This window comes from Lemur catta, chromosome 15 (genome assembly GCF_020740605.2).
Source record: "Lemur catta isolate mLemCat1 chromosome 15, mLemCat1.pri, whole genome shotgun sequence".
NCBI classification, from domain to species: Eukaryota; Metazoa; Chordata; class Mammalia; order Primates; family Lemuridae; genus Lemur; species Lemur catta.
Genome location: NC_059142.1, coordinates 772429 through 799060, shown reverse-complemented (window position 1 = coordinate 799060; position 26632 = coordinate 772429). Strand labels below are relative to the sequence as shown.

General features: G+C 50.8%; 1 protein-coding gene across 3 annotated transcripts; it reads left to right on the top strand.

Annotated features, from left to right (window-relative positions):
* The first annotated feature begins 10298 nt into the window (after positions 1-10298).
* Positions 10299-24265, top strand: TMEM11 (transmembrane protein 11). 3 transcript variants are annotated; one of them, XM_045569413.1, is made up of 3 exons: positions 10447-10534; positions 13331-13628; positions 23367-24265. In XM_045569413.1, coding segments are annotated over exons 2-3 (519 nt in total). In that variant the 5' UTR covers positions 10447-10534; positions 13331-13626; the 3' UTR covers positions 23884-24265. The 3 variants fall into 3 exon arrangements, with proteins under 3 accessions (XP_045425367.1, XP_045425369.1, XP_045425368.1); XM_045569412.1 differs by lacking the exon at positions 10447-10534 and adding an exon at positions 11082-11204; XM_045569411.1 differs by lacking the exon at positions 13331-13628 and having other exon boundaries at positions 10299-10534.
* The last annotated feature ends 2367 nt before the right edge of the window (positions 24266-26632 follow it).

The following is a 26632-nucleotide window of genomic DNA, read 5'->3' as shown; positions in this document are numbered from 1 at the left end:
GTATGTGCCTAAACTGTCAACATAGTTTTGCCATCTTAACAGTAATTCATTTATGCCAGCAGGGAAGAAGCCTGGAGAGCAAGTGGCCATGAAATCGCAAAAGGCATTTTCCACAGCTTCTGTCCTTGCAAGAAGTGGTCCAAAGCCTGGAAGAAGTGGTAGTCAGTTGGTGCGAGGTCTGGTGAAGACGGTGGATGACAGAGTTTCCAAGTCCAGGTTCTGTAGTTTGAGCAGCGTTGTTTGTGTGACATGTGGTGGAGCGTTGTCCCGCAAGAGGATTGGTCTGTCTCTAGTGACAAATCTCAGCTGCTTAATTGCAAGCTTCCTCATCATTTCATCCAATTGGTTGCAGGAGACATCCGCTGTCATTGATTGCCCGGGTTTCATGAAGCTGTAGCAGATAATACCAGCACTGGACCACCAAACACACACCGTTAGCTTTTTGTGATGAATATTCAGTTTTGGACTGTGTTTTGGCACTTCGTCTTTATCCAGCCATGGTACAGAACACTTGCAATTGTCAAAAAGAATCCATTTCTCATCACATGTAACAATATGATGTAGAAATGCTTCACCTTTATGTCTTGACAGCAAAGAAAGGCGAGCTTTGAGACGATTTCTCTTCTGATGCTCATTTAATTCATGTGGAACCCATCTATCCTGCCTCTTTACCTTGCCCATTTGTTTCAATGGTCCAGTATTGTTGGAATAGTAACATCAAAACTTGCTGCTAATTCACACATGGGTTGAGATGGATTCGCTTCCACTACAGCTTTCAGCTCATCATTATCCACCTTGGTCTCAGGTCACCCACGTGGCTCATTTTCAGGATTAAAATCACCAGAACAGAACTTCTCAAACCATCCACATATTGTGCATTCATTAGCTCCATCCTTCCCAAACACTTCGTTGACATTTTGAGCCGTCTGCCCTACATTGGTTACACGATGGAACTCATATTCGAAAATAGGATGAATTTTTGACTTATCCATGGTTTCACAAAAACTACTCTAAACATTTTTTTGAAAGCTAATCACAAGCCAAACCGTGCATTTGAAAGACTGAGGATGTACCTTCACACTGAACATAAAACAGGAAGTGTCAAAGTGAAATGTCAGAGGTATCAACGGTCTAACTTAGTACTTAAAGAAATCAGACATTTCCTACTTAGTAACCTAGTACTTGGAAGCCACTGGTAAGGGCTCCCAGCCCCTCTGTGATGCAGAGCAGGGAAGGGGATCCCGCAGCCAACAGACAAACAATGGGTATAAGCAGGGGTATTCTCACCTGCTGGGGGGTGACATGTGACAGAATGCTAATCCATGGGCCCCGAGAAAGGAGACAAACCGAGAGAGAATGGCGGGCCCACAGCCGGGCAGGCTGAGCGTGGTCGTGGTCGTGTGACGCTGGCACACCGTGGGCGGGAGCGCCGGGAGTGAAAGCGTCCTTGTCTTGGGAGGAGTTTGTCTGAGGGTCAAGTGAGACACTTACAGCCATTAAACATGGAGCCGGTGGGATATCCGGCTGGATGAGATCCAGTAATTTTCTGAATTAGGGAGAAGGTGGAGCCTGTGAAGTTAAAGAGGGCCCCGTGGGAGGTTTACCACTGAAGTTTACCCCGGTCCTGACTCGGGGGGAAGCTTGGTGCTGGAGTCACAGGTGAGAGAGACGTGGGGAGATGCTGAGGCGGGGCAGGAGTAAACTTCCCCATGGTCACTCTGGAATCTAGAAAATGGGGCGTCAGGGAAAGCCAATGTATTGCTGTTTTATCTGCCAACTAAGACAAGTCCACCTGGGTGCCGTGGACTAGATCCAAAAAACAGGTTGTCTCGTTTAAACGAGAAGGGCCTGGCTTGAGGAGAGGCTGTGCAAGTATGGGGGCCCTGGCTGGTCGTCCAGAGATGTGGCTTCACGCAGCCACTGTGGGCGCTGCGCAGCGTGGGCAGGTACCTCCACCTGTTTATGTTTCCCAGTTTGTGAAATCAAAATACTGCCAGATGTCTCACCCACCTCACTGGTTTGTTGTAAGGACGACACCAGCTATAAAATGAGCTATAAAAAGCGAGGTGCTATTATTATCAAACCATCTTCACATTGCTCACCACACCCTCATGTGATCAACTTGGCCCAGTTTGCCTAAGACTCTCCCAATATTAAAACTGAAATTCCTATGTCCTGGGAACCCCCTAGTCCCAGGCAAACAAGGACTGCTGGTCACCCTTCTGCACCCCTGCTCTGTGTGTTGGATTAGGCACTGGCCAAGTGAGCTTATGGAAGGGAGGGCCTTATTCATTCATTTCTCTACTGCCAGGACTTTCCTGGGCCTCGCCTGGAGTCAGTACTCTGCAAAGTTCTGATAACAAATGATTCTCCCAGCCTGGCAGGTAAGCTCAGCACTCTTGCTGTCGTCATCCTCCACCAAGGACACTAAAAGAGGGCCATCCACGCTTCCCCCAGACTCACGCTGTAAGACTATGGGACCAGTGGGGAGTCCTGCTCACATCTGTGGGTAGTAGGGGTGTGCTCAGGGTTCCCTGGGACCATTGCTCATGCTCCATGTCCGGGGTGGAGACATCGATGGGGCTGGATAGATTAAGGCTCCCTAAGGATATCCTGTGGGGACAATAGCTGGTTGCATTTTTGGCTAATGACTGGGCTTTTCTGCTACTAAGCCCTGCTAGCCAGGTTCTGTCTCACCAAGTGGAGAATGTCTGCAGAGAGGATTTTTTGAAGGGATTGTTTTAGCTGTCTATTGCTGCACAACAAGCCACCCCAAAACACAGGGGCAGCAAACCACAGCAATTTGTTCTGCTCGTGAATTCTGTGGGCCAGGAATCCAGAGAGGGCACTTTGGGGAGGGATCATCTCTGCTCCTCCAAGCAGCTTGGGCTTCCTCACAGCATGGTGGGCTCGGGATGGTCAGACTTCTGTGGCAGTGCAGGGAGTTGGCCAAGTAAGGATGTTCCCATCTCCCTCAGAACCTTCCCAAAGTCCACATGTGTTGGCACTGCCTCCAGCATCAGGTTTCTGGTTATTTCCATGAACAGGGTGGAGCCTATATGGCCTTTTATAAGCCAACCTTGGAAGTCACACTGCATCACTTCCTCCGTACCCTATTGACTAAAGCAGTCACATGAGCCAGGAGGGGACACAGGCACCATCTTGATGGAAAAAATGTGGAAGAGTTTGTGGCCATGCTTTGAAACTGCCACAGGGTGCTGGGGCACAAGAGTCCTGGTGCCTGGAAAAGGGGAACAAGAGTGGAAGGAAGCGGATGGGTATGGACAGAGGTGTAACTGCTGTCATAGGGCCTGGGATTTTGGAGGAAAAGCTGTGCAGTGTGTGGCATCACCATCCTCATCCATCTCCCTGGGAACTTCCCCAAAGTCCACATGGGTTGTCACTGCTTCCAGCCTCAGGTTTCTGGTTACCTCAGTAATGTGACAGATAAGACTGACTGCAAAGGTGCCTGCCAGGTAAGGGCTACTCCATGAGGGTAGGGCAGAGCTAGCCCAGAGGGGCCGGTGATGGCAGTGTGGAGCCCCAAGCTGAGGGAACAGATGGCTGGAATTTGAGCTTCAATTCATGGGCCACACACATTGCCGGACCATATGCTGAGGTTGCATTTTTTATCAACTACGCTATGGGCTAAATTGTGTCCCTCCCCTCCCCAACCCCTGCCAATTCAAATGTCACAATCCTAACTGCCCAGTACTTCAGAATGGGGCTGTATTTGGAGATAGGGGGTTTGAGGAAATTAAGTTAAAATGAGGTCATGAGGGTGGGCCCTTAGCCAATCTGACTGGCATCCACATAAGAAAAAGAGATGAGGACAGACATGCACAGAGGGACGACTGTGTGAAGACAATGAGCGGACACTGTCCACAAGCCAAGGAGACAGGCCTCAGAAGACGCTAACACTGCTGATGCCCCAGATCTCAGACTTCCAGCGTCCAGAACCCTGAGAATCGAACTTTCTGCTAAGTACTGGGCTGTGGAACTCAGGGCCGGCAGCCGTGCAAGCCAGCACGGCGATGCCGCCAACCTCACAACAGTAAGTCACTGATCACAAATGTGGGATGTTTTCACATTTATTTAGATCTTAATTTTTTCAACAATATTTTGTAGTTTTCAGAGTATAATATTTGCACCTCTTTAGTTAAATTAACCTTAAGTATTTTATTCTTTTTGATATTATTCTAAATGGAATTGTTTTTTAATTTCCACTTTTTGGATTATTTATTGCAGTAGTATAGACATACAACTGATTTTTGTATAACGATCTTATAGCCTACAACTCTGCTGAACTTGTTTATTGGCTCTAATAGTTTTTGATGGATTCTTTAGGATTTTCTATCTGCAAGGTCACGTTGGCAGTATCTCTCAGAATTGAAATGTGCATACTCCCTGTACTTCAGAAACAAAAGCAGCAGCTCAGAAGGATATAGATAGTAGGACTTTTTATAGGCTTATTGGCAGTGGCTACTGTCCACATTAAAAAGAAGTCTGAGCATAGTATAACCCCCTAAATTCCTGCGCATTGCGGAGGTCTGCAGCGACTGAGAGTGACACAGCAGAGCTGCATGCAGTTATGTGGGAGGAAAGCCCATGACATGACAGTGAGTGAAAAACTAGAGGCTGAAGAAAATTGCCTTTTCATTTCATTTTTAACAGAAAGTAAAAATACTGTACACTTTTCTTCTGTGTGTGTGTTTTAGAATAAGGAAAAGTACGAAAGGATACACATCACCCTGTTAATATTGTTAGGATCAGAGCAGTGTGGGGTGGGGTGGGGAATTATTAACTCCTTTTATACATCTCTATATGGCTTCATTCGGTATAGATGCATGACCTTGGTGGTTGAAAAACAAGATGCTGTAGAGTGAAACTGCAAAACCAGAGGAAAAAAATATTGAAGTTGGTCAGGCATGGTGGCTCACGCCTGTAATCCTAACATTTTGGGAGGCCAAGGTGGGAGGATCACTTGGGGTTAGGAGTTCAAGACCAGCCTGAGCAAGAGGGAGACCCCCATCTCTACTAAAAATAGAAAAATTAGCTGGGCATGTTGGCACATGCCTGTAGTCCCAGCTACTCAGGAGGCTGAGGCAGGAGGATCACTTGAGCCCAGGAGTTGGAGGCTACAGTGAGCTATGATGATGCCACGGCACTCCAGCCTGGGTGACAGAGCAAGATCTTACCTCAAAAATATTGAAGTTCCATATTAGTGTATGAGGATAGGAAACATAGTATTAGATGATATGAGTTTAAAAAGTGCTGTTAATAAATTTTTAAAAAGTAAATAAATTGACTTAGTAAGTACACATTACTAAGGCTACTCTTTTAAAAGAGCATCATGGCCAGGTGAGGTGGCTCACGCCTGTAATCCTAAAAAAAAAACATAAGTATAAAAGAGCATCATATTCAAGATGTTTCATTTCACTCATATTAAGAGAAATGCAAATTTTACATATAACAAGATGCCATTTTTTTTTTTTTTTTGAGACAGAGTCTCACTCTGTTGCCTGGGCTAGAGTGCCGTGGCATCAGCCTAGCTCACAGCAACCTCAAACTCCTGGGCTCAAGCGATCCTTCTGCCTCAGCCTCCCGAGTAGCTGGGACTACAGGCATGCACCACCATGCCTAGCTAATTTTTTCTATATATATTTTTACTTGTCCAGCTAATTTCTTTCTATTTTTAGTGGAGACGGGGTCTCGCTCTGGCTCAGGCTGGTCTCGAACTCATGAGCTCAAACGATCCACCCGCCTCGGCCTCCCAGAGTGCTGGGATTACAGGTGTGAGCCACCGTGCTGGGCCAAGATGCCATTTTTTAAAGAAATCTTTTGGGGGATAATTTTAGATGTACAGAAACATTGCAAAAATAGTACACTTCTGTGTAGCCTGCCTTCTGTTTCCCCTGAAACATCTCACATAGCCATGGCACGTATGTCAAAACTAAGAAAGCAACATTGGCACATTACTATTAACTAAATCTCAGACTTCATTCAGATTTCACCTGTTTTTCAACAAATGTCCTTTATCTGTCCCAGGATCCAATCCAGGCTAGCACATTGCATTTGCTAACAGATGGTGCTGGCACAGCTGTGTCACATATGGCTGGCAGGAGTGGAGAGCAGTTTGGCAACATTTATCAAATCGACAAGTGCCCACACCCTTTGACCTAGCAAGTTCTTGTCAGGAAATTATCCCACAGTTATATTTGCACAAGGGTACGAGGAAGCAGCGTAAGCATGTTTATTGCAGCACTCTTCCAAATAGTGAAAGACTACTGGGAGACACAGTCACGGCACAGCGAAACAATGGAGCCCCGTGTGTGCTACCACACATCAGATGTGCACTGATGTAGCGCCACCTCCGAGATACAGTTAAGTGAAAAAAACAAGACACAGAGCAGTGTGTATGGTATGCACCCTTTGTGTAACAGGAAAACATCATTTTTAATATGTGTGCACACTGGTCTATTTATGAGCTATCTGTAGAGGAAGTGAGAACGGCACCAGCGAGAGCCTGTAGAGGGTGCTGACATGGACGGAAAGAAGCGAGTCACGGGGAGACACAGCAAGTAAAACATTTCACTGTATATTGTTTTGTAATTTGAATTTTGTATCATGTGAACATATTACTCATTCAGAATTAAGATTCTATTTTTAAAATTCTCATTCTGATGCTTTTAATTCTAAATTCAAACCCTTATACAGAAATTATTATAATAAAGACATATTTCTGGAAAATTTGCTTTTCCCTGGTTACTACATGCTCTGAAGCACAAGCACAGGCATAGTTTATTGAGCACATATTCACTTCTACTCCTCAAAACAGCTCTGCAAGACAGGCGAGGTACGAATGGCACCTGCTGTCGTCGTCCCCACACTTGCCTTCCTGTGCTATGGCAGGGCCCCAAGCCTGCAGGCTGCACTTCCCAGACTCCCTTGTCAGCTGACTCTGCCAGGGGGAGGCACTGGCGGGCGTCTGGAAGATGGGGGGAAGGGGCGATTCCCTTCTTTTGCTTCTGGTGGCACCGCAGGCCACGGTGGCAGCAGCTGCTTGTCAGTGGTGCCTCCTCAGCGAGTGCAGCTTCAGGCTCCTGCTCAGTGGCTCAGTGGAATTACAGTTTCTGGAAACACCATTTTTCCTTTTGCTCCTCCAGCCTCAGGGGTCATAGCAGCTACCTCCAATTACTCGTCTTTGGGTGCCAGTGTTGCCCTCTTCCTCCTGTCCTTCCAAGGCCTCTGTAAACAATACTCTGTATTAAATTCCTTCTGTTTGAAGTATCTAGGGTGGTTTTTTCCCTAATTAGACACTGACTGATATACAGCAAATTACTCCTATTTTACAGTTGAGAAAACTAAAATTCAAAGAGAAAAAGTGGCTTAACCAAAGGCAAACTAAGTGCCACTCCTGCCTCACTGCTCCAGCCACCCTGGTGCTGTTATTGGAACACACCATATCCATCCACACTCCAGAGCTGTTGCATTTATTCTCTTTACAGGCAACATTCTGTCTCAGGCCCTTCATCTGCACACTGTTCCATTCATTCAGGTCCCATTCCAATGTTACCTTCTCAAAGAGACCTCTTCTTGCCACCTGATCTCCAAGTCACTCCATTATATCATCCTGTTTCTTTTTTTCTTGGTTGTTAACACTTCTCGGAAATATTTATTTACTTTGTTGTTTATCTCACTGGAATGTAAAGCCCATGAGACCAGGAACAGTGTTTGTCTTACTAAATACTATATCTCTGTGCCTAAAAGAGTGCCTGGCATAGAGTAGACCTCCAATAATTGTTATAAGAATGAATGAATGAAAAGTGGCAGATTATTTTTGAGCACTAACTAGGGCATGCCCTTCCCACTGGCTGCCTCCCTGCCAGCAGTTCAGGGGGCTCATCAGGAATCTTCACTGTCTGAGAGTCCCCAGGAATTCCAATTTCCACCATGCAGGTTTTGCCCTCAGTAGGCTCTCAGCTAGTACATGTTCAATGAATCACCTGCCTATGAACCTTCCACACAATGTGCACTAACAGTGATCAAAAAACAACATTTCGGGGATTTCAGCTCAAGTCAGAAGATTGGAAGCAGATAGCCATTTGAAAGTTAAGGGGAGTTCTGGGTGCAGTGGCTCATGCCGTTACCCCAGCACTTTGGGAGGCAAAGGCAGGAGAATCGCTTAAGGCCAGGAGTTCAAGTCCAGCCTGGGCAACACACCAAGACCCCGTCTCTACAAAAAATTAAAAAACAAAAAACAAAAAACAATTAGCCGGGCATAGTGACATGCACCTGCGGTCCCAGCTACTAGGGAGGCCGAGGCAGGGGTTCAAGGCTACAGTGAGCTATGACCAGCCCACTGCACTCTAGCCTGGGTGACAGAACAAGACCCTATCTCTAAAAAATATAGAAATAAAGAAAGAAGTTAAGGAGAGAGTGAAAGACCTGGAGAGACACGAAGATCATCCTAGGCTCACAGTTGTGTGAACATTTACATTTACCCTGTGCACTAGACACTCACTTGAAACGTGCTTCCGGAGCTCTTCCTGAGAGGCACAATGGCATAGTGTAATCTGCAACTGGACAGCCTGAGTTCAAATCCTAGTGCCACTCCTGGCAGGCAGTGTGACCTTGGCAAATCACTTGGGTCCTCCGTAACTTGGTTTGCTTGTTTACAAATTAAGGGATTTTTGTTTGTTTGTTTGTTTTGCTTTGTTTTGTTTTTAGAGACAGGGTCTCACTCTGTTGCCCGGGCTAGAGTGCAGGGGTGCCACAGCTCACAGCAACCTCAGACTCCTGGGCTCAAGCGATCCTCCTGCCTCAGCCTCCCGAGTAGCTGGGACTACAGGTGCACACCACCATGCCCAGCTAATTCTATTTATTGTAGAAACAGAGTCTCACTGTGTTGCCCAGGCTGGTCTCAAACTCCTGGCCTCAAATGATTTTCCCACCTCAGCCTCCGAAAGTGTTGGTATTGTGGGCGTGAGCAATTCCACCTGGCCTGAGAATGTTGATAACAACATTATCACTTTCATAGGGTTGCTGTGAAGATCAAGAATTAGATCACTTAAAACATAGAATAGACCAGACAGGTCCAGGTCCTGAAGCATAAAAGGTGGTCAGGAGGAAAAGCATGTTAGGCAAAGCATGGAACACGTGTGGGCCCACAAATCCTCTGAATGCACTAGCCTGGCAAGTTGGAGGCGGTGGGAAGGGAGTAAGTTGAAGATGGAGAGGCAGACAATTTCCAAACTAAAGAAGGCCTTCTAGATTGTGCCTGAGTTATACAGGCAGGTGATGAGGGATTGTGAGAGGATTTTAAGCAGCTAAAACTAGTAGAATGTGAGCTGTAAGGAAACCCAGAGGAATCTTCCAGATGATAGAGTCACCTCTCCACCTGCCAGCCGTCCTCCTGTGGCTTCTGAGTTGCACCAAACCTGAGTGTGAAGCACAGGGGCTGGGCCTCTACATCCCGGCTCTGAATTTGGAGATTTCCATGTTGGTTTTGATCAAATATTTACGAGACCAACTAATATGTGTAGCAACGTTGTCTGAGGGAGCAGGAGAGGGACTCAGAAGTTCACAAACTGTAAGAGATGCCCCCAAATAGCCCACAGGTCTGAGGCAGCAGCATCTGCGTCTCTGGGTTCTGGTTAACCTTGACTCTTTACAGCGGTGTCCAGACGGGGGAATGCCAGGTCCTGGGCAGGCTTCTCATCAGGTGGGATGATTTGCCCTGCATTTTCCTTCAAAGAGCTGACGTATGAGATTATGTCCTCGTCACTGCAGCCAGGGCAGGAGAGTGGTGTGTGGCAGGGACTGAATGTAGTGGCCCTGTCTAAAACTTTTCTCCACCGCAGAAACCTATTTCCTCCACAGCAATTATCATATATTGTAGCTATTTCTCTTTGCTTTCAGACTCCCTCGTCCGAGCACCTGCAAGCGGGGCCCTCTGTGGCAGTAGGGACCGCGTGTGTCTCGGCCTCCAAAGTATCCCCGGAGTCCACAGAATTTGGGGGGCTGCGGCGGGAGCAGCGGCTGCCTCCGAGGAGGGCCCAGGCGACGCTGCCCGCCCCTGACGACCTTAGCGGGCCGGGGCGGCGGGGCAGGGCCGTCTCGCGCGCGGCGCTCTGGGAGTTGTAGGCGCTCCCCTCTCCGCTCCCCTCCGGCCGCTGGCTCCCGGGACCCTCGGGCGTAGCGGCGGTGGGCGCCCGACACTCGCGGGCCGCGAACCGCGGGGACTCCCGTTTCTGCGAAGGTGCCCTGCCCCGGGACGGCCCTGGCCTCCCGCGCAGGGGACCCGGCCGGCCGGGCGCGGCGCGCTGCACTGTGGGCGCCGTAGTTCCGCCGGGCCCCGCTCGCGCCCGCCCCGCCGCACGGAGCTGCGGCCCGGACTACATTTCCCTTCGGCGCGCCCGCCCTCCCGAGGCCGCCTGGGCGCGAGGCTGAGCGAGCGGAGTGTCTCCAAGATGGCCGCTTGGGGAAGGAGGCGTCTGGGCCCGGGCGGCGGCGGCGGCGGCGCCCGCGAGAGGTGAGGGCCAGGGACGCGCCGCTCCGCGGGCGGGCGGCTCGGGAGCGGGGGAGCCCGGCGGACCTCCCGGGGCCGCGGCGCCCTCCCGCCTGGGGCCCCCGGGCTCCCTCGGCCCGCGCCGGGCGCACGGGGTGCCGGTCCGGAAGGAGCCGGGATCCGGTGGGAGCGGGCCGGAGCGGCCTCCGCCGAGCGCCGCGATCAGGGGACGGGGCGGCCGCGGGGCCGGCGAGGCGGGCCGCGGCCGTGCGGGGCGGGGGCCAGGCCCGGCCGCGCCGAGGGGACCGGGCACCCCCCGCAGGCCCCAGGGACCCGCCTGGCTGTTCCCGGGCCGGGTGGCCTCGGAAGCTCGCTTCCCGCCGGCCACGCGCACGGCCATCGCGGCCGCAGCCCCGACGTGGCCGGGAGCGAAGGGGCAGCCTTCACGGAGCGCGGCTGCGGGAGGGCGGCGCGACCTGCACGCTGACCGGGGCAGCGTCAGCCCTCGCCAGTCCCCGGCCGAGAGCCGGCCGCTTTCTCAGGGGCGTTCTTACGACTTCCGAAGGGTCTCTGGAAGCGCTCCTGCCGTGGAAGTCCTTTAAAGTGACCTTTCCTAATGGATGATGTATGGCAGGGAGCTAGGAGCGTGTTTCTTCCAAGGTGGACCTCGATTTGGGTAACTGATTTCTGAAAGGTGAGATTAGTTTCCGTGTTCCGCGTTGAATTTGCAAGTTTTTGCTTTTGGAAAGCAGTTTCAGCGAATAGTAGCCGCTGGAAGCTGTTCAGCCACTAGAAGTTTGGGAGAGGATGTAGGTTAATGGAGCCACCTGGATTAAACCGTCCTATCCATTCTGCTAAGGCTTGATTGGTCAAGCAGAGGTTAGCGAGAAAGGAAAGGTTGTTTCCTCTCCTTTGGGGGAGGATTGTCAAACAGGAAAGTTCTCTTTCTTTCACAACTATTCTGCATTATTCTTTCTCTTTGACTGATTCCATCCGATGTTCATTGCTGTTGTCTGCAGATGGCTTTCCCAGCCCAGAAAATTCTTCTTATTTGGCAGTTGTGATAGAATCCTTTAGCCTGCATTTTATTCTTGAGCTCAGAGTTATCCAACATTGTCCATTCTGCATTTCCTCTTCCTTGGAAAAGCAGTGGCAAACCTATTTTTGTTTTTCTAACTCCTGCCTGTTATTTCTTAGATTAGACCATTTAAAGAAATTATCTCAATGGTTTCCAGATGCCCTTAAAAACTAGCAAACATTTTCAATATCTTTAATGCAAACATTAATCCTTCGGTAATAGGAAATAACCTGTTTAGAGAACTCAGTAACAGAGGGAAACATGCCCCCTCTCGTTGGATTTAAAACAACCCAAAAAAGCCAAATAGAGATGCCCCAGACATGGAACAGGAGGCCTGCCAGTGTAGGTTAAGCTTTTTTTGATCTAAGAAAATAGATATTGGGAATTATTTTTGCTTTGGCTTGAGACAAGTGTTAATTCCAAATGGAGTTTCCAAACCAGCAGCCCATAGGCTGAATCCAGTCCTCGGTTGTTAAGCCTCAATAGTTTTTAAGACAACTTAAATTAGCTGCCAAGAGATTTCACATAAAATGCTCCCTGAAAAGCCAGGTAGTAGTTGACACTTTTTGGTCAGGGCAGTGCTGCCCAGTTCATGGTTCCTCACCTGACAGCTTGTCTCACTGCACTTACCTGCCTGATCTCTGTAGGTGTTCAGTTTGCAACCTTTGGCCTGGAACTGAAGGCTCTACTCACGCATGCAGATGCTGTGTGTCAGCCAGGAATGGGGCATCTGGTTTTGTGGTTGGGGTGTCACCATTTCCCCTCCTTCCAGATAACGTGGAGGCTGGAGGTTACTCCTCTGCTTGCTTCTGCCGTAAGGCCCTAGCCAGAGTGTGTTGGAAGAGTTGTTTCCCCAAGCCCAGCTTCCCTAAGGTGTTTCAGCGCTGAGCCAAGGATGGAAACATAACCCTGCTGCCAGGCTAGCTAGCTGACTTCTGGGTGTCCCTCCATTCCTGTCAGTTGGTGGTGACTGTTCAGGTGGAGCAGGCTGGATTAACTGAGGGCCCAGCACCACAGATTATGAGCTCTGAGTGTATTATTGGCTCTTATGACCGAAGTAGGCTGTTTACGGCTCTCTTAAATGACTTTGTTCCATGTCACATTTGTGCTGACTGAAATCTCTACTCCACCATTATAAGAGCATTTTCCTGAATTGCTGCACGTACCTGGTTAGCATCTGCTTTATGCAGAAACTGAAGGAAACTGTTTTTGGATTGGGGCAGGAGCTGGAACAGATTGACACTCTGGGCAAACTTGCCAGATTTGCCAGCGGCTGCCACCTCTGAAGCATGCTTTGTTCTTAAAGGCCTGGTGCCAGATTGTCTGCAGGTGTTACTGCCTGCAGCTGTCTGTATTTAGCTGTCTGGTGGTCCACAGAGTACCAGTGTGTGGGTTCTTGATTTACTTTGTTCTTGAGTCTAGAACCACAGCTCTATAATTAGGGCTGAATTCACAGAGCAACTCAGTAGCCATTAGCCACATGTGGCAATTAAATTTAATGTAATTAAAATTAAATAAATGAAAAATTCAGCCTTTCAGTCTCACCAGCCACATTTCAAGTGCTTGGCAGCCACTCTGGCTGGTGGCTACCATGTTGGACAGCACGGATAAGAACATTTCCATCGTTGCAGAAAGTTCTATTGTTATAGACAGGGCCAGTTTCAACTAAAATAGGAGGGGTGGAAATAGCAAAATGATAGCTGCTTGCATGTTGACTTTTCTCTCCACTCCATTAAATCTAGGGAATCAACAGTGTTTGTAATGAAGAACATCAGACTCTGAGCTGTAACCTGAATTCTTGTCCAAAATTCAGCACACTGGCAGCGAGCACATCAGACAGATTGCCACTTATCCCGTCGGCGTCTTTGAGACACACTTGCCCATCTAGGAAAGCACGGTGCAGGTATCTGTATTCTGCCACCGTGTGCCGGCCGGACCCGCTCACAGACAGCCAGCCCCGCCTGTCTTACTTGGGCTGCTTGGCTTCACTCTCTCAGGGCCCCTGGGCCTCCGTGAGCTCTTCTCCGTGATTGTTGGAATGTGAGTATAGCCGTGTGCTCTGAGTTCCTGTTTTATAATCTCGTGAAGATGTGCTTGATCTGCTTCTGGTCACGATGCAAGGCAGCCCGGGGCGTTCAGAGGGCCAGGCACACTGAACTAAACGTTCAGGTTTTAGGATTAAGGTTTTTTTTGTGGCCTTCCCTTCCCCTGGCCTGTGCGGCTGTCTGCCCCAGCATTTTTTAGGCAGGCAGTTCCATGGGATTACTTCCAGGTCTTCCCACACCTGCTTTATTCCCCAGGACCTCTCCTCATATCTGTGAACTCAGATGTCCCTGGTCCCTGGTGGCTGCTGGAGGCTCATCCAGCTGGACAGAGGGGCCACAGCCTGTGGGCAGGTTCGCTCATGTTTCCGGGGTGTTGGGTCCCTTTTCTGATCTGATCCTTCCCTTTTAGACTCTTAGGGTTTAGGGAAGTTTAATTTCTCCCAAAAGACTCCCATTCTTGCTCTTGTGTGTGGAGGGACTTTTCTTTCCTCCAGGTCGGGGCGAGAAGAGCGGATAGAGGATTTACACCCAGTCTGTGGATGTGGAGGGAGGGCTGACCTTCCGTCCAGGGAGGTGAGGAGCCGCCCTCCAGTGCTCGTCGGTGAGCGAGGGCAGCGCGGGGGCAGCGTTCCACGAGCACACCCAGGAGCCTCCCCGCCACTGCTGTGTTCTGTCCCTAGTGCCAGCAGCCACTTTGTGGGCACAGAGTTCTTGGGAAAAGCCAATAACCATTTAGGAGTCATAACAATTCTTTAGATCAGGGCTGTCCGGGAGGACTTTCTGGCACGACAGAAAAGTTCTGGCTCCCTGCTGTCCGTTAGGCAGCCATTAGGTACCTGTGGCTGTCAAGCCCTTACAGTGTGGCTAGCATGTCTGAGGAACCGAGCTTTTTCTTCTATCTAATTTTAATTAAATTCAATTTAAACAGCCACATGTGCCTTACACTGGGGTGGTGCTTTTGCGACTGCCACCTTTAGTTTGCACACTGGCCCACGTCACATCTTCACTGAGGTTCTCTGGCAGAGCAAGGGCCTTTGGTCCTATTTGACATGAGGGAAACTGGCTTGGAGTAGCCAGGTGTTCTGCCCTTGGACACGAAGCCAGGAATAACTGAGAGGGAACTGGAACCCAGCCCCTTGACTCCCACACTTGGGGCACTGTGTTGGTGTTCCCAGAGCAGGAGAGCTGCCCAGTTACCAGGGGACAGAATAGGAAATTGTCCCCTTGTACGTGGTCTCCTCTGAAACAGATGAAAGTGTCAGGTGTCCTGTGGAAGTTCCTTGGCCTGCTGTGAACCGTCCTCGCTATGCAGGGCTGTATGCCTGTGCCCTGCTGTCCTAGCTGGCCTTTAAAGCTGTAGCGGAGGCTCTTCCTACATAATCTTTCTGCTTTCTTTGGGTTCCTGAGGAAGCAATTCTTAGTTTTCCTAGACCCGGGGGTGAGGTTGAGCCTAGCAGCTCATATGGCATAGGTAATCAAGGGGCCAGTGTCCTTTTTTTTTTTTGTTCGAGACAGAGTCTTACTCTGTTGCCGGGCTAGAGTGAGTGCCGTGGCATCAGCCTAGCTCACAGCAACCTCAGACTCCTGGGCTCGAGCGATCTTCCTGCCTCAGCCTCCCGAGTAGCTGGGACTACAGGCATGCGCCACCATGCCCGGCTAATTTTTTTCTGTATATATTTTTAGTTGTCCAGATCAATTCTTTCTATTTTTAGTAGAGACGGGGTCTGCTCTCGCTCTTGCTCAGGCTGGTCTCGGACTTCTGAGCTCAAACGATCCTCCCGCCTCAGCCTCCCAGCGTGCTGGGATTGCAGGCGTGAGCCACCGTGCCGGCCGCCAGTGTCCATTAAGTGAAAAGCAGCCTGACATATGGACCCAGTTTAGTTTTTCCCACACCAGTCCTCTTAATTGCCATTTGTTTCTCTCCTTCTTTCCCTTATTACAAACGTCCCTCTACCCATGTCTTTTGGGAACCTGTTACATTCAGGCCCAATGCTGGGGAAAACATGAAAACAGTCTCTGCCTTCTGCCTTCAGGGGGCTCCTGTGTCCTTTGTGTCTGGGAGCCCAGGTCCACACCAGCAAGGGTACCCAAAGCAAGTGCTTCCGCAATGGTTAGGTTCGGTTCTTCTGGGTCTAGCAGGACCAGACGGTGGCTTGCAGGGCACATTGGCCAGTGCTTGCTTGAGGGAAACAAGGACATAACACTGCCCTCCGCCTCTTCTCTGGCAGCAGGACTGCGGGGTGTGAAACCGGCATGACAGCCTCAGCCTTGAGAAGCTACCTTTACCCAGACCGGAGGGGGCTGACGGGGGGTGGAGCTGGTGCCCTCTGGCTTCTCCACAGGCACCAGGAAGGTTCTGGAGCAGGAAATGAGCTGCCTCCTGCCCTCCTTGGCAGTGAAGGGAGGCCTCAGGGTGTCTCTCACTTCACCTGAAGGGATATAGGGTTGAACAGGATTTTTCCTTTTTTTTTCCTTTTTTTGAGACAGAGTCTGGCTCTGTTGCCCAGGCTAGAGTGCCGTGGCATCAGCCTAGCTCACAGCAACCTCAAACTCCTGGGCTCAGGCGATCCTCCTGCCTCAGCTTCCCGAGTAGCTGGTACTACAGGCATGTGCCACCATGCCTGGCTAATTTTTTCTATATATAATTTTTAGTTGGCCAGATAATTTCTTTCTATTTTTAGTAGAGACAGGGTCTCACTCTTGTTCAGGCTGGTCTCGAACTCCTGACCTCGAGCGATCCTCCTGCTTCAGCCTCCAAGAGTGCTAGGATTACAGGCGTGAGCCACCGCGCCCGGCCAGGGTTTTTCTTTTCAAGAAAAAGTTTATAATTATTTTTCCCATTATAAAAGAAACATGTTTATTTGTTTTTTTGAAAAATACAGAAAAGCTTGAAGAAAAATAAAATTTAAAAGTTACCTGTGAGACCACCATCTGAAGAAAACTGCTGTTAATCTTTTTTCACATATAGGACCTTTGATCTTTCCTCCCATATATCTTGTCTTAGATTTTTAAAACTTCTGTGTTAAACACATCAGAAGTTACAGCATGTGAAAGGTAATAAACTTGCTACAATGTGCCGGGCAGGGTGGTGGCACGTGCCTGCAGTCCCAGCTGCTCGGCCTGGAGGCAGGAGGATTGCTTGAGCCCAGGACTTCGAGGCTGCAGTGAGCTATGATTGTGCCACTGCACTCCAGCCTGGGCAACATAGTGAGACCCTGCTTCTAAATAAATAAACATGCTACAGTGTGATTACCTTTAAAAACAGAATGCTAAATGAAAGAACCCAGTCACAAAGACCACATATTATATGAAATGCCCAGAATTGGCAAATCTATAGAGTCAGGAAGCAGATTGGTGGTTGCCAAGGACTGGGAAAGGTTGGAGAAAGTATGAGCGCTAATGGGTACAGGGTTTCTTTTTGAGATAGTGAAAATGCTCTAAAAGCAGTTGTGGTGGTGTTTGCATAACTGTGGAAGTGCTGAGCCACTGAATTGTCCACTATAAATGGGTGAATTATATGGACTGTGAATTCTGTCTCAAAGCTGTTATTAAGAAAAAAAAAAATCAGGCCGGGCTTGGCTCACGCTTGTAATCCTAACACTTTGGGAAACCGAGGCAGGAGGATCGCTTGAGGTCAGTAGTTTGAGACCAGCCTGAGCAACATAGCAAGTCCCTGTGTCTACAAAAAAATAGAAAAATTAGCTGGGCGTGGTAGCATGCACCTGTAGTTCCACACTACTTGGGAAGCTGAGGTAGGAGGATCACTTGAACCCAGGAGTTTGAGTTTGCAGTGAGCTACGATGATACCACTGCACTCTAGCCAGGGGCACACAGCGAGACTCTGTCTCCCAGAAAAAAAAAAATTACAAATCAAAACGTGTAGGATGGCTACTATTAAAAAAACACAAAACATAAAGCAGAAAATAACAAGTGTTTATGAGGATATAGAGAGAAATTGGAACCCTTGTGCACTGTTGGTGGAAATGTAAATGGTGCAGCTGCTATGGAAAACAGTTTGGAGATTCCTCAAAAAAATTAAAAATAGAATTATCATATGATCCAGCAATTCCACTTCTGAGTGTATACCTAGAAGAACTGAAAGCAGGGATGCAAACAGATACCTGTACACCCATGCTTATGGCAGCATTCGTGTGGGTGAATGGATAGACAAAATGTGGTTTCACATACAGCGGAATACGAGCCAACCTTAAAAAGGAAGAAAATGCTGGTACATGGTACAATGTGGATGAACCTCGAAGACATCATACTAAGTAAAACGAGCCAGACACAGAAGGGAGAATATCATATATGATCCCACCGTGTCAGGCCCCACAGGAGTCAGGTCCCTAGAGGCAGGAAGCAGAGTGGAGGTTGCCGGGGCTGGTGGGAGGAGGAGGTAGCGCTTAGTGGGGACCGAGTTTCAGTTTGAGCAGATGAGTCTTAGAAACGGAGCATGGTGATGGGTGCATGGCAGTGTGAACGTACTTGATGAACAGAAGTGTACACTTAAGCATGGTTAAGATGGTGAATTTTATGTGTATTTTTACCACAGTTAAACAAAGTGATAGATGTGTGTGCTCCCTGCCCAGCCTAAGAAGTAGAGAATAGCCTTCACCTTGGTCCATGTGCCCCTTCAGCAGAGGCCCCTTGCTCCTGAGCTGCCACCACACCCTCGCCCACCTGCGTGGTTGCCTGCACTTGACATTCCTCAGCAGCACATCAGGCTCTGAGAGGAGGCCGGTTGCAGCGTCCCCTCCCATGGGCTGCTGGAACTCATTGTTCTCCCTCTCGTCGGGGCACGAGTCAGTTCTGCGCTCTTGTCAGTCATCTTTCGCTCTCCCCAAGCAGTGCTGCTCTGAACCTTCTTGTGCAGTTTTTCACTTTGGGGGAGGTGCCTCCAGACTTTGGGGGGCCCCACATTTGAGATCCCTTCAAGACCAGCCTTGCAGTGGTACGGGGTGGACCACATGGCCGGGTTTTGGACAGGGTGCCTGGATCCCAGGGGGGAGACAGGGCTGTCCTGCCGAGTTTTCATCATGCCACCTTTTACTGGAATGCTAGCATCCCAGGGGAGACCTTTGCCGACTGCCCCCAGAGCTGATTCAGTGCTGCTCCAAGGTGGAGAGATGAGGGCCCGAAGGCCAAGGGAGACAGGCTCACAATGCCAGTCACAAGTGCCTGTGACCCTGAGGGGGACAGTGGGGTCTCCCAGGGCAGTGTCTGCAGCAGCCCCCTCTGAGGTAGGTGAATAGGTTGACACCCAGCTCCTCAGTGCTAACGGCTCAGCATGCAAAGCCACCTTGGCACTGCAAAAGCACATGCCAGAGATCCTGCCAAATTCAAAGGGATCAAAAGTCATTAGTAAAAAGGGGCTTCCTCCCTCCCTTTTCTTTCCTGAGCCACTCAGGTCTCTCTCTAGTGACAGTCATGCATCTCAGGTCTTTGTGTGTCCTTTCAGAAATGCTCTGCGCATATGAAAGCAGTAGATGCTTTTTTAGAAATATACTACAGATAGCATACTGCAAACATTGTTCTGTACCTTGCCTTTTCCCCTTAACTTGGTTTCTTGGAGACTTGCCTCCTGTGTCAGTGCTCTTTTTTAATATGTTCTCTTATTGGTCATTTCACGCCTGCAATGAAAAGCAAAAATACAGTCCCTTAGGAAGCACAGAGCTTGAAAGATTCTAACTAGTTATTACTTTTTACGTTTCTTTTGTTTGTTTGTTTTGTTTTTTTAAGAGTCAGGGTCTTGCTCTGTCACCCAGCCTGGAGTACAGTGGTGGGATCACAGCTCACTGTAACCTGAAACTCCTGGGCTCAAGCCACCCTCCAGCGTAAGCCTCCCAAGTAGCTGGGGCTACCAGCATGAGCCACATTTTACTTTTTAAAAAATCTGCTTCTGTGTACCAGGGTTCAGGTAGCCCAGGTTCTAAGGCTGGTCTGTGGTCGGGGCAGACTGACAAAGGGACCCACCCTCTGGCTTTGTGTGCGTCTGTGTTTCGGCTTGAGCCTTGCCCTCTCCTTCCTTGTACATTATTATGAGGTCCTGGAAATGTACTTCTCTAGACTTCAGATTTTATCCTTTCCTAATGGAAACTGAAAATCCTTTTCCTTAATTGGCTTTAAAAGCAGAATTGGTGAGTCTCTGATCTCAGGGCAGCTGTGCCAGGCATTGCCTGCTGGGCTGACTTCAGAGACTGCCTTTGTTTGAAGGTGGCTGGAAGGTTCCTTCAGTGTGGCTGTGCTCTTTGTTTTCAACTGGGTATAGTTGGTTTATATAGTAGATAGGAGTGGAGTGGCCTGTCCACATGGACACTTGGGCTCCAGGAAGCCGGGGCAGTGCTTTGGCGGGAAGAGGGAGCGGATCTGGGGCGTCTCCTGGGAGGGGTGCGCTGGGAGCACACGCGTGTCTCCGCTCGCTCGCTCGCTCACGCAGAGCGCCTGCAGCTGAGGGCAGAGGCCGCTCGGGCCCCAGTGAGGGTTGAATACCGCGTGTCTGCGCACTGTCACTCCCTGTGCTGTGGGGGCTGACGCTAGGCACACCTGCCACCAGTAGTGAGGTGGGAGCCTGGAGGGCACTGGCCTCTCCCAGGCAAGTTGGGACATACCCGCTAATCTGTCTTGACAAATGACAGGAGAGAGCCCCGCCTGCCATGCCTGCCCAGCGAGCCACAGGGAGCCCGCAGAGGCCAGGGAAGGTGGGCCCGAGTGGACGTGGGTGCCAGCCGGGCTCGCAGAGGGGGAGGCAGCTAGGGCTCGGGGTGGGCATCTGCCCACTGATGTCTTTCCAAGATGGAGCAGTCAGTTCCGGGGGTTTCAACTGGGATTTCCTGAGTGGGACAAACTGTGTTTTCACTACATGCAGAATGGCTGCTGGCCTGCGCAGAGAAGGGCATGACACTAGGGTGGAGTTGGGTTTGGCAAGAACGTTCTGCTACCCCACCTTGACACCCTTGCTCTCCTCTGAGCGTTCCAGAGGGACGAAAGCGCTTCCGACGCGCGGCACGAGGCATCCCCCGACCTTGCGTGGGCAGTCCACACGCGGACTCGGGCGTGACTCCTCCTCACTTGCACAGATCGGTCCATGACGTGGCCCCCCCGGTCCCCCGTTCTTCTCTGGCCTCTCTGGCTCTCTCGGCTGGCTGACTTGACCACGAAGGCAATCTCCTGCCTGCCCCTCCCCGCACACTTGGAGTCAGGGCCAGCCTGTCACCACTGACTTTCATTTCCAGGGTGACCCTGCGTTACTCAGCCCTCAGTCCTTCATCCCCTGCCTCAGGTTTGCTTGTTTGCTGAAGGTGGCTTTTAAAATGCTAAATTTTGGGAGTTGGGAGTGCCAACTGAAGTGGCCTCCCTCTCACCTCTCCTCTGCGTTAAGTCCAAATGGAGAAACTCCACAAAGGACTTTAAAGGGAAGAGCCTCCTCCTCCCATTTCCTAAGCTTGCACTGCAGTCTTGCAGAGACGGCTCGGTCGTCCTGGGAAGGCGGCCCCTGGTGGCTGGCACGGCAGCAGGAGCTGCTTCTGGCAACATCCCATGTTTGGGAGGCTTCTTGTCTGGCCCCCGGGGAAGTGATTTCTCCCCAGTGCACACAGTTTAATTAGGGCCTATGATTTAATTAGGAGGCTTTGCCTAGCCCAGCCTAATTACAGTGACTTTTCCACGATAAAGAGCACCTTGCCTGAGTCCAAGCCAGTGCCTTTTATGAAAGCGGCTCCCACCGGGGAGCGGAGCGCCTCCCTCTGCACTTGGGGGCACAGGTCAGCCCCTTGCCGGGGACTGTGATTTGCAGTGCGACCACAGGAGAGCAGTTCAGTTGCTTCTCCAACCAGAATGAAACCTGCCTCTTGGGTTTGCATATTTGTTTGCTGAAAGTCAGCTTGGAAGGTGCCAGACCTGCCCGGAAGCAGCAATGGGAAGGGGTCCCCGTGGTGTCAGACTCTACAGTCCTCTCTTTTCCTTTAAGTTTGCCCCTGACAATCGGATTTCCACGCCCTTCATGTGGAATTGCTTCCACCTTTGAAGGGGGCCAGGTTACCTGATGCCAAACTGAGGTTCTGGGGGTGACCTTGTTTTCAGCGTCTTGACTAGTCCCCACCGTGCTGTGGTCACTGACCAGGTACCTCTGAGCCCAGCTCCCTGTGGCGTTCCTCCACACGGCCACTTGGAGCGTGCGTGCCCAGGGCGGGTGGGGCTGGGCCTTCCTGTCTGTGTACACAGGGCTGTGCTTCTCATTGGCCCCTGAAGGAGCCCAGCTCCTGTCAAGGACAGTGGGAGCTGCAGGCGGGTGGGCCACGTTGACCCTTGTGTGGCCTGCCACACCGTCCCAAAGCCTGCAGTGACCGCCAGGTCCCTGGGCCTCGTCTCCTTTGTGGTGGCGTCTGACCAGCCTGGGCTCTGGGGGTTGCTGAGGGGAGGGCTGCTTTTCACTGAGGCACGTGACAGAAGATGGCTCTGCGCAGCCTGGCCAGTAGTGGTGTGGGTTAACAAGCGGCCCATCCTGCAGAGCTCCGTCTAGCAGGGTCTCTCCAGAGGTTTGGATAAAGAAGGCATCTCGGCAGATGAGCAGGAGAAATAGTATATGCTGGATGACAGTGTGAAGATTCAGAAAGATCTGGATGGGTTGAAACGAGCCAAAGGAAATATGATGAGGGATGTACAACCCCGTGTTTAGGTCTGCCCGACACAGGTGTGGGAAGATTCACACCACTTCAGCCCATGGTCACTGCCAGAGCTGAGGCCAGGCTGCTGTCCGGCCCTACAGCAGAGCTGAGCCTTCCAGAGGGTTCTGGATTCCTCTTTTGCTGGTTGAGGTCAGCTCATCCATCCCCGGTCCCAGGGCGAAGGCTGGGCACTAGATCAGCCCCTTGTGTGGGTCTCTGTGGACAGTGTTTTTTACGTGAGTGAGAAGCAGCATTTATTAGTTATCAGAGCCCTGGGCCTACAGGGCCAGAATGGCTGGCACTGTCTGGGCTGGATGTTCAAGAAGCCCCTCAGGTGACCGTCCTGCCTGCTGAATTTGAGAGCCACTGCTGTTCCTGAGACGTCTCTAACTATTCAGTGAAGGGCTGCTTTTCCTGTGCAGTGGGCTGGCGTCCCGGTCTCCACGTGGGGAGGAGCTGGGGAGAGCACTGAGGGCCAGAGCAGTGTGGTTTGCTGTCAGACGAAGCTGTCCTTTTCTGCCTTTTATTCTGCAGGCTCAGGATGTCTGTCTGTGAACTGTGCAAAGGCCAGGCTGTTTGGCATTACCTGTCCCAGGGGTCTGTCGGTTTTCACCGAAGAATCCTCCTTCTGTACTTGCCCTGTTAGCCAAGAGCAGCTCCCAGCCTGTCGACCTTGCGCTGCCGCTGTGTGCGTGTTCGTGTGGTTCTGTGCTGAAATTGCTCGTTCCCCTGCGGGCTCCGTTGCTGACCCACAGATCTCTTGGTCCAGTGCACTAGGCTAACCACCAGGCTGGGTACAGATTATAATTTGTCATCTTCTTAGACAAGAGGCATTCCTTTTTCTATGTGTTTTTATATTTTACTATTTTATTCTTTCAGAGGAAAAATCTTTGCTGATTATCTTGTGTGTTGGGTTTAAAGGAGATAAAAACGTAAGTGAGACATTCCTCCAGAACACAGGCTTTCTGTCGAGTCTGAGGCTCAGCCTCGCCCCAGCAGCTTAAGGAAACCCAGTTAAGTGTTCTCAGCCTGACAGTCTGTCTTGTCTCCCCCCGCCCCCCGATCCAAAGGGTGAGTTTGTCGGCCACAGACTGCTACATCGTGCACGAGATCTACAATGGGGAGAATGCCCAAGACCAGTTTGAGTACGAGCTGGAGCAGGCTTTGGAAGCCCAGTACAAGTACATTGTGATCGAGCCTACGCGCATCGGCGACGAGACAGCGCGCTGGATCACCGTGGGCAACTGCCTGCACAAGACGGCTGTGCTGGCGGGCACCGCCTGCCTCTTCACCCCGCTGGCGCTGCCCCTCGATTACTCCCACTACATCTCCCTGCCTGCTGGTGTGCTGAGCCTGGCCTGCTGCACCCTCTACGGAATCTCCTGGCAGTTTGACCCTTGCTGCAAGTACCAAGTGGAGTACGATGCCTATAAACTGTCCCGCCTGCCCCTGCACACGCTCACCTCCTCCACCCCCGTGGTGCTGGTCCGGAAGGACGACCTGCACAGAAAGAGACTGCACAACACGATAGCACTGGCCGCCCTGGTGTACTGTGTAAAGAAGATTTACGAACTCTATGCTGTATGATTTCAGTAGAGCGGGAGAGAACCAGAACCATCCAGCGACAAGAGACAACATAGTATTCAGATCGCCACAGTAACATTTTGTGCTCTGCGAGGCAGAGGAGCCTGGGAAGGTGTTTGGTTTATATTTGTTATTTTTTAAAAAATAACACAGATCACGGGTGTACCAAGGGTTTTTTCAACTCATTACACTAAGACATGGATTTCCATAACCCAAGAAGGGGGCTCTGGGGCTGCAGAGGTCTGGCTGGGCAGTGGAATGTTGATGGCAGCAAAGGCTACTGAGGGGTGTGAATGCGCTTGCGGGGGGGCTTCAGAATATTGTTCGACTGTACCATTCAGAGCCAAGCGGAAGGTGTTGACCATTAAAATTATGAGAATTTCAACTCCCACTGTTCTCTTTCCATGACTCTGCTGCAGCTGCTGCTGCATGTGGAGTGAGCAGGTACCATGGAAGCTGCCCTGGTCCTCACTGCAGGGCGGTGCTGCCACTTGCCGGGAGGACAGGCCTGGATCCAAGGTGGTTCCTGGGCCAGACTCTGCCCAGAAGCAGTCTCCTGGCTCTCCCTGGCCTTGTCGTTCCCAAGGCCAGCACTGCTAAGGCACTGTTCAGGGACAGGGGAGGATAAGGAGGCCGGGTCTCGCAGTCACGGAGTCACCATTTGGGACCACATGGGGAGTTCTGGAGCCCAGGACTCTTTCTCCAGAGATTCTGATTTAGGGAGACACAGAAACTAACATCTGCATTTTCTTTAAGGCACCAAAGCTGTTCCTGATGTGGACCCTGAGTTTAGCCCACCGCCCCAGGCTGAGGGAAGAGTCCTCAGAGCAGCCTCAGAAGCACCCCGGTCCCACAGGAGCCGAGTGCTGTGCTTCTCCCTCACGCCAAAAGGCACATGGTGTGTCACTTCCACATTCCCTCTAAGGTCTGGATAGATGGAACACTATCCCTTGGAGGCCAGGGCCCTGCCTTAACTGCTCCCTTCCTAAGGCCCCTGTTCCCCTTTCATCCCAGAGATCCACACAGCTCTTCCTGCTGAAGGGCCGATCTTTAAGAGACAACCACACTGATTTTTCATCTAGTTGTAAGGATCTTGTGCTACAGAGTGATGAACGGGTGCTTCTCCTGGGCTGCGTGGGAGGGTTCAAGGGGGGTGGTTGGGCCATTTTTGTAGGGGAGATCCAGAGCTTTTACTAGATTTAAAAAGGGATCCACAGCCCACAAAAAGTTTAAGAGACTTTGATTTAATTCCAAGGGCCCCATAAATACTCATCACTCAGTTGAATGCTGGGTGGCAAAGTGGTGTCAGGTGCATACGGTTGTTGACATGGCAGTCTTTGGCAACCTGAAAATGGTAGAGGGAACTGCACTGGCCACACAAAAGTGAGCGGAGACAGAGATACTTCATCTCCACTGTGCAGCATGAATTGAAATGCAGGTGCCCACGACCCTCAGATGTCTGAGTGCTGGCTCCCCAGCTGCTGGGCAGGGATGGTAGGTGTTTCTAACAAGCAGGCCCAGATATGGAAAGGGAGCCCCATGCCTGGCCTGGAAGTACTCTGCCTGCAGATCAGATTTCATGGGAAGGTGGCTGAAAGGGACAAGCCAGACAAGATGTAGTGACCTCAAGTCAGCTGAGCAGAAGCCCTCACCTGAAATAGAAATCAGGTGCAAACAGGTGGCTCTCCCACCATTCTCCAAGCTACACGGAACAAAGTGATTCCTGTTGGGACTAACCCAGATTCTGAAATGCCATCTTAGTTACGTGGCCCCTGGCCAGGGAGACGGGGATGAGGCACCTTTGTGGACAACAGGGCAAAGGTTTGGTTGCTTGAGGTGAGGTGGCAGGGAGGAGGGCACCTCTCTCTCTGCTGTCCACACTGGCCTCTCTGTTCTGCCACTCTCTCGCTTAGATGAGCAGTCATGGTAGAGTTGCTGACAAGTGGCTACGCTCATCTGTGACATGCACAGTGCTTTTGAAGAAACAGCATTCAATACCTGCCAATTGAGAGAAAGCAAAGGCCAAGTTGCCTTGGCCCTCCGGTGCAAAATCCACACAGATAAGTCCTGTGTGGACCATTTCAGGGAACAGATCATGTAATTAATCTAGTGAATTCATCTAGTGTTAACCACCCACCCCCACTCCAACTTCAGAGAAGAATGAAGAGCTTTTACGTAGAAGGACAGCTGATTGAGGAAGCAGAGGAGCAGACCCCGCAAGGCTCTTCCCACTGCATCTCCTCATTAGTCTCTTGCTCCGTCCAAAGTTTTCGCATCTGGTTCAGCAGCTGTCAGTCCCTGCACACGGAGGGGAGGGAGGTTTGCTGTGCGCTGGGCAGGTGCCCAAGGGGGCTGTGTGTTCACTGTTTCCTTGACTCACTGGTGAGCTACAGCGCCTGTGCACTGCGTGGAGGTGCTGCTATCTCGAACAGCTTACTGTTTAATTTTCTAGTCTCTGGTTCTGGCACGAGGCACAGGATAGCCTGTTTCTGCCCTGTGACCAATGAAACGCCAAGAGGCCTGAAGAGCAAAATGGAAAGTGTCCTTAGGCCGGGTGCAGTGGCTCATGCCTGTAATCCTAACAGTCTGGAAGGCTGAGGCGGGAGGATCTCAGTTAAGGTCAAGAGTTCGAGACCAGCCTGAGCAATAGAAAAAGTAGTCAGGTGTGGTGACATGCCCCTCTAGTCCCAGCTATACTGGAGGCTGAGGCAGGAGGATCACTTGAGCCCAGGAGTTTGAGGTTGCTGTGAGT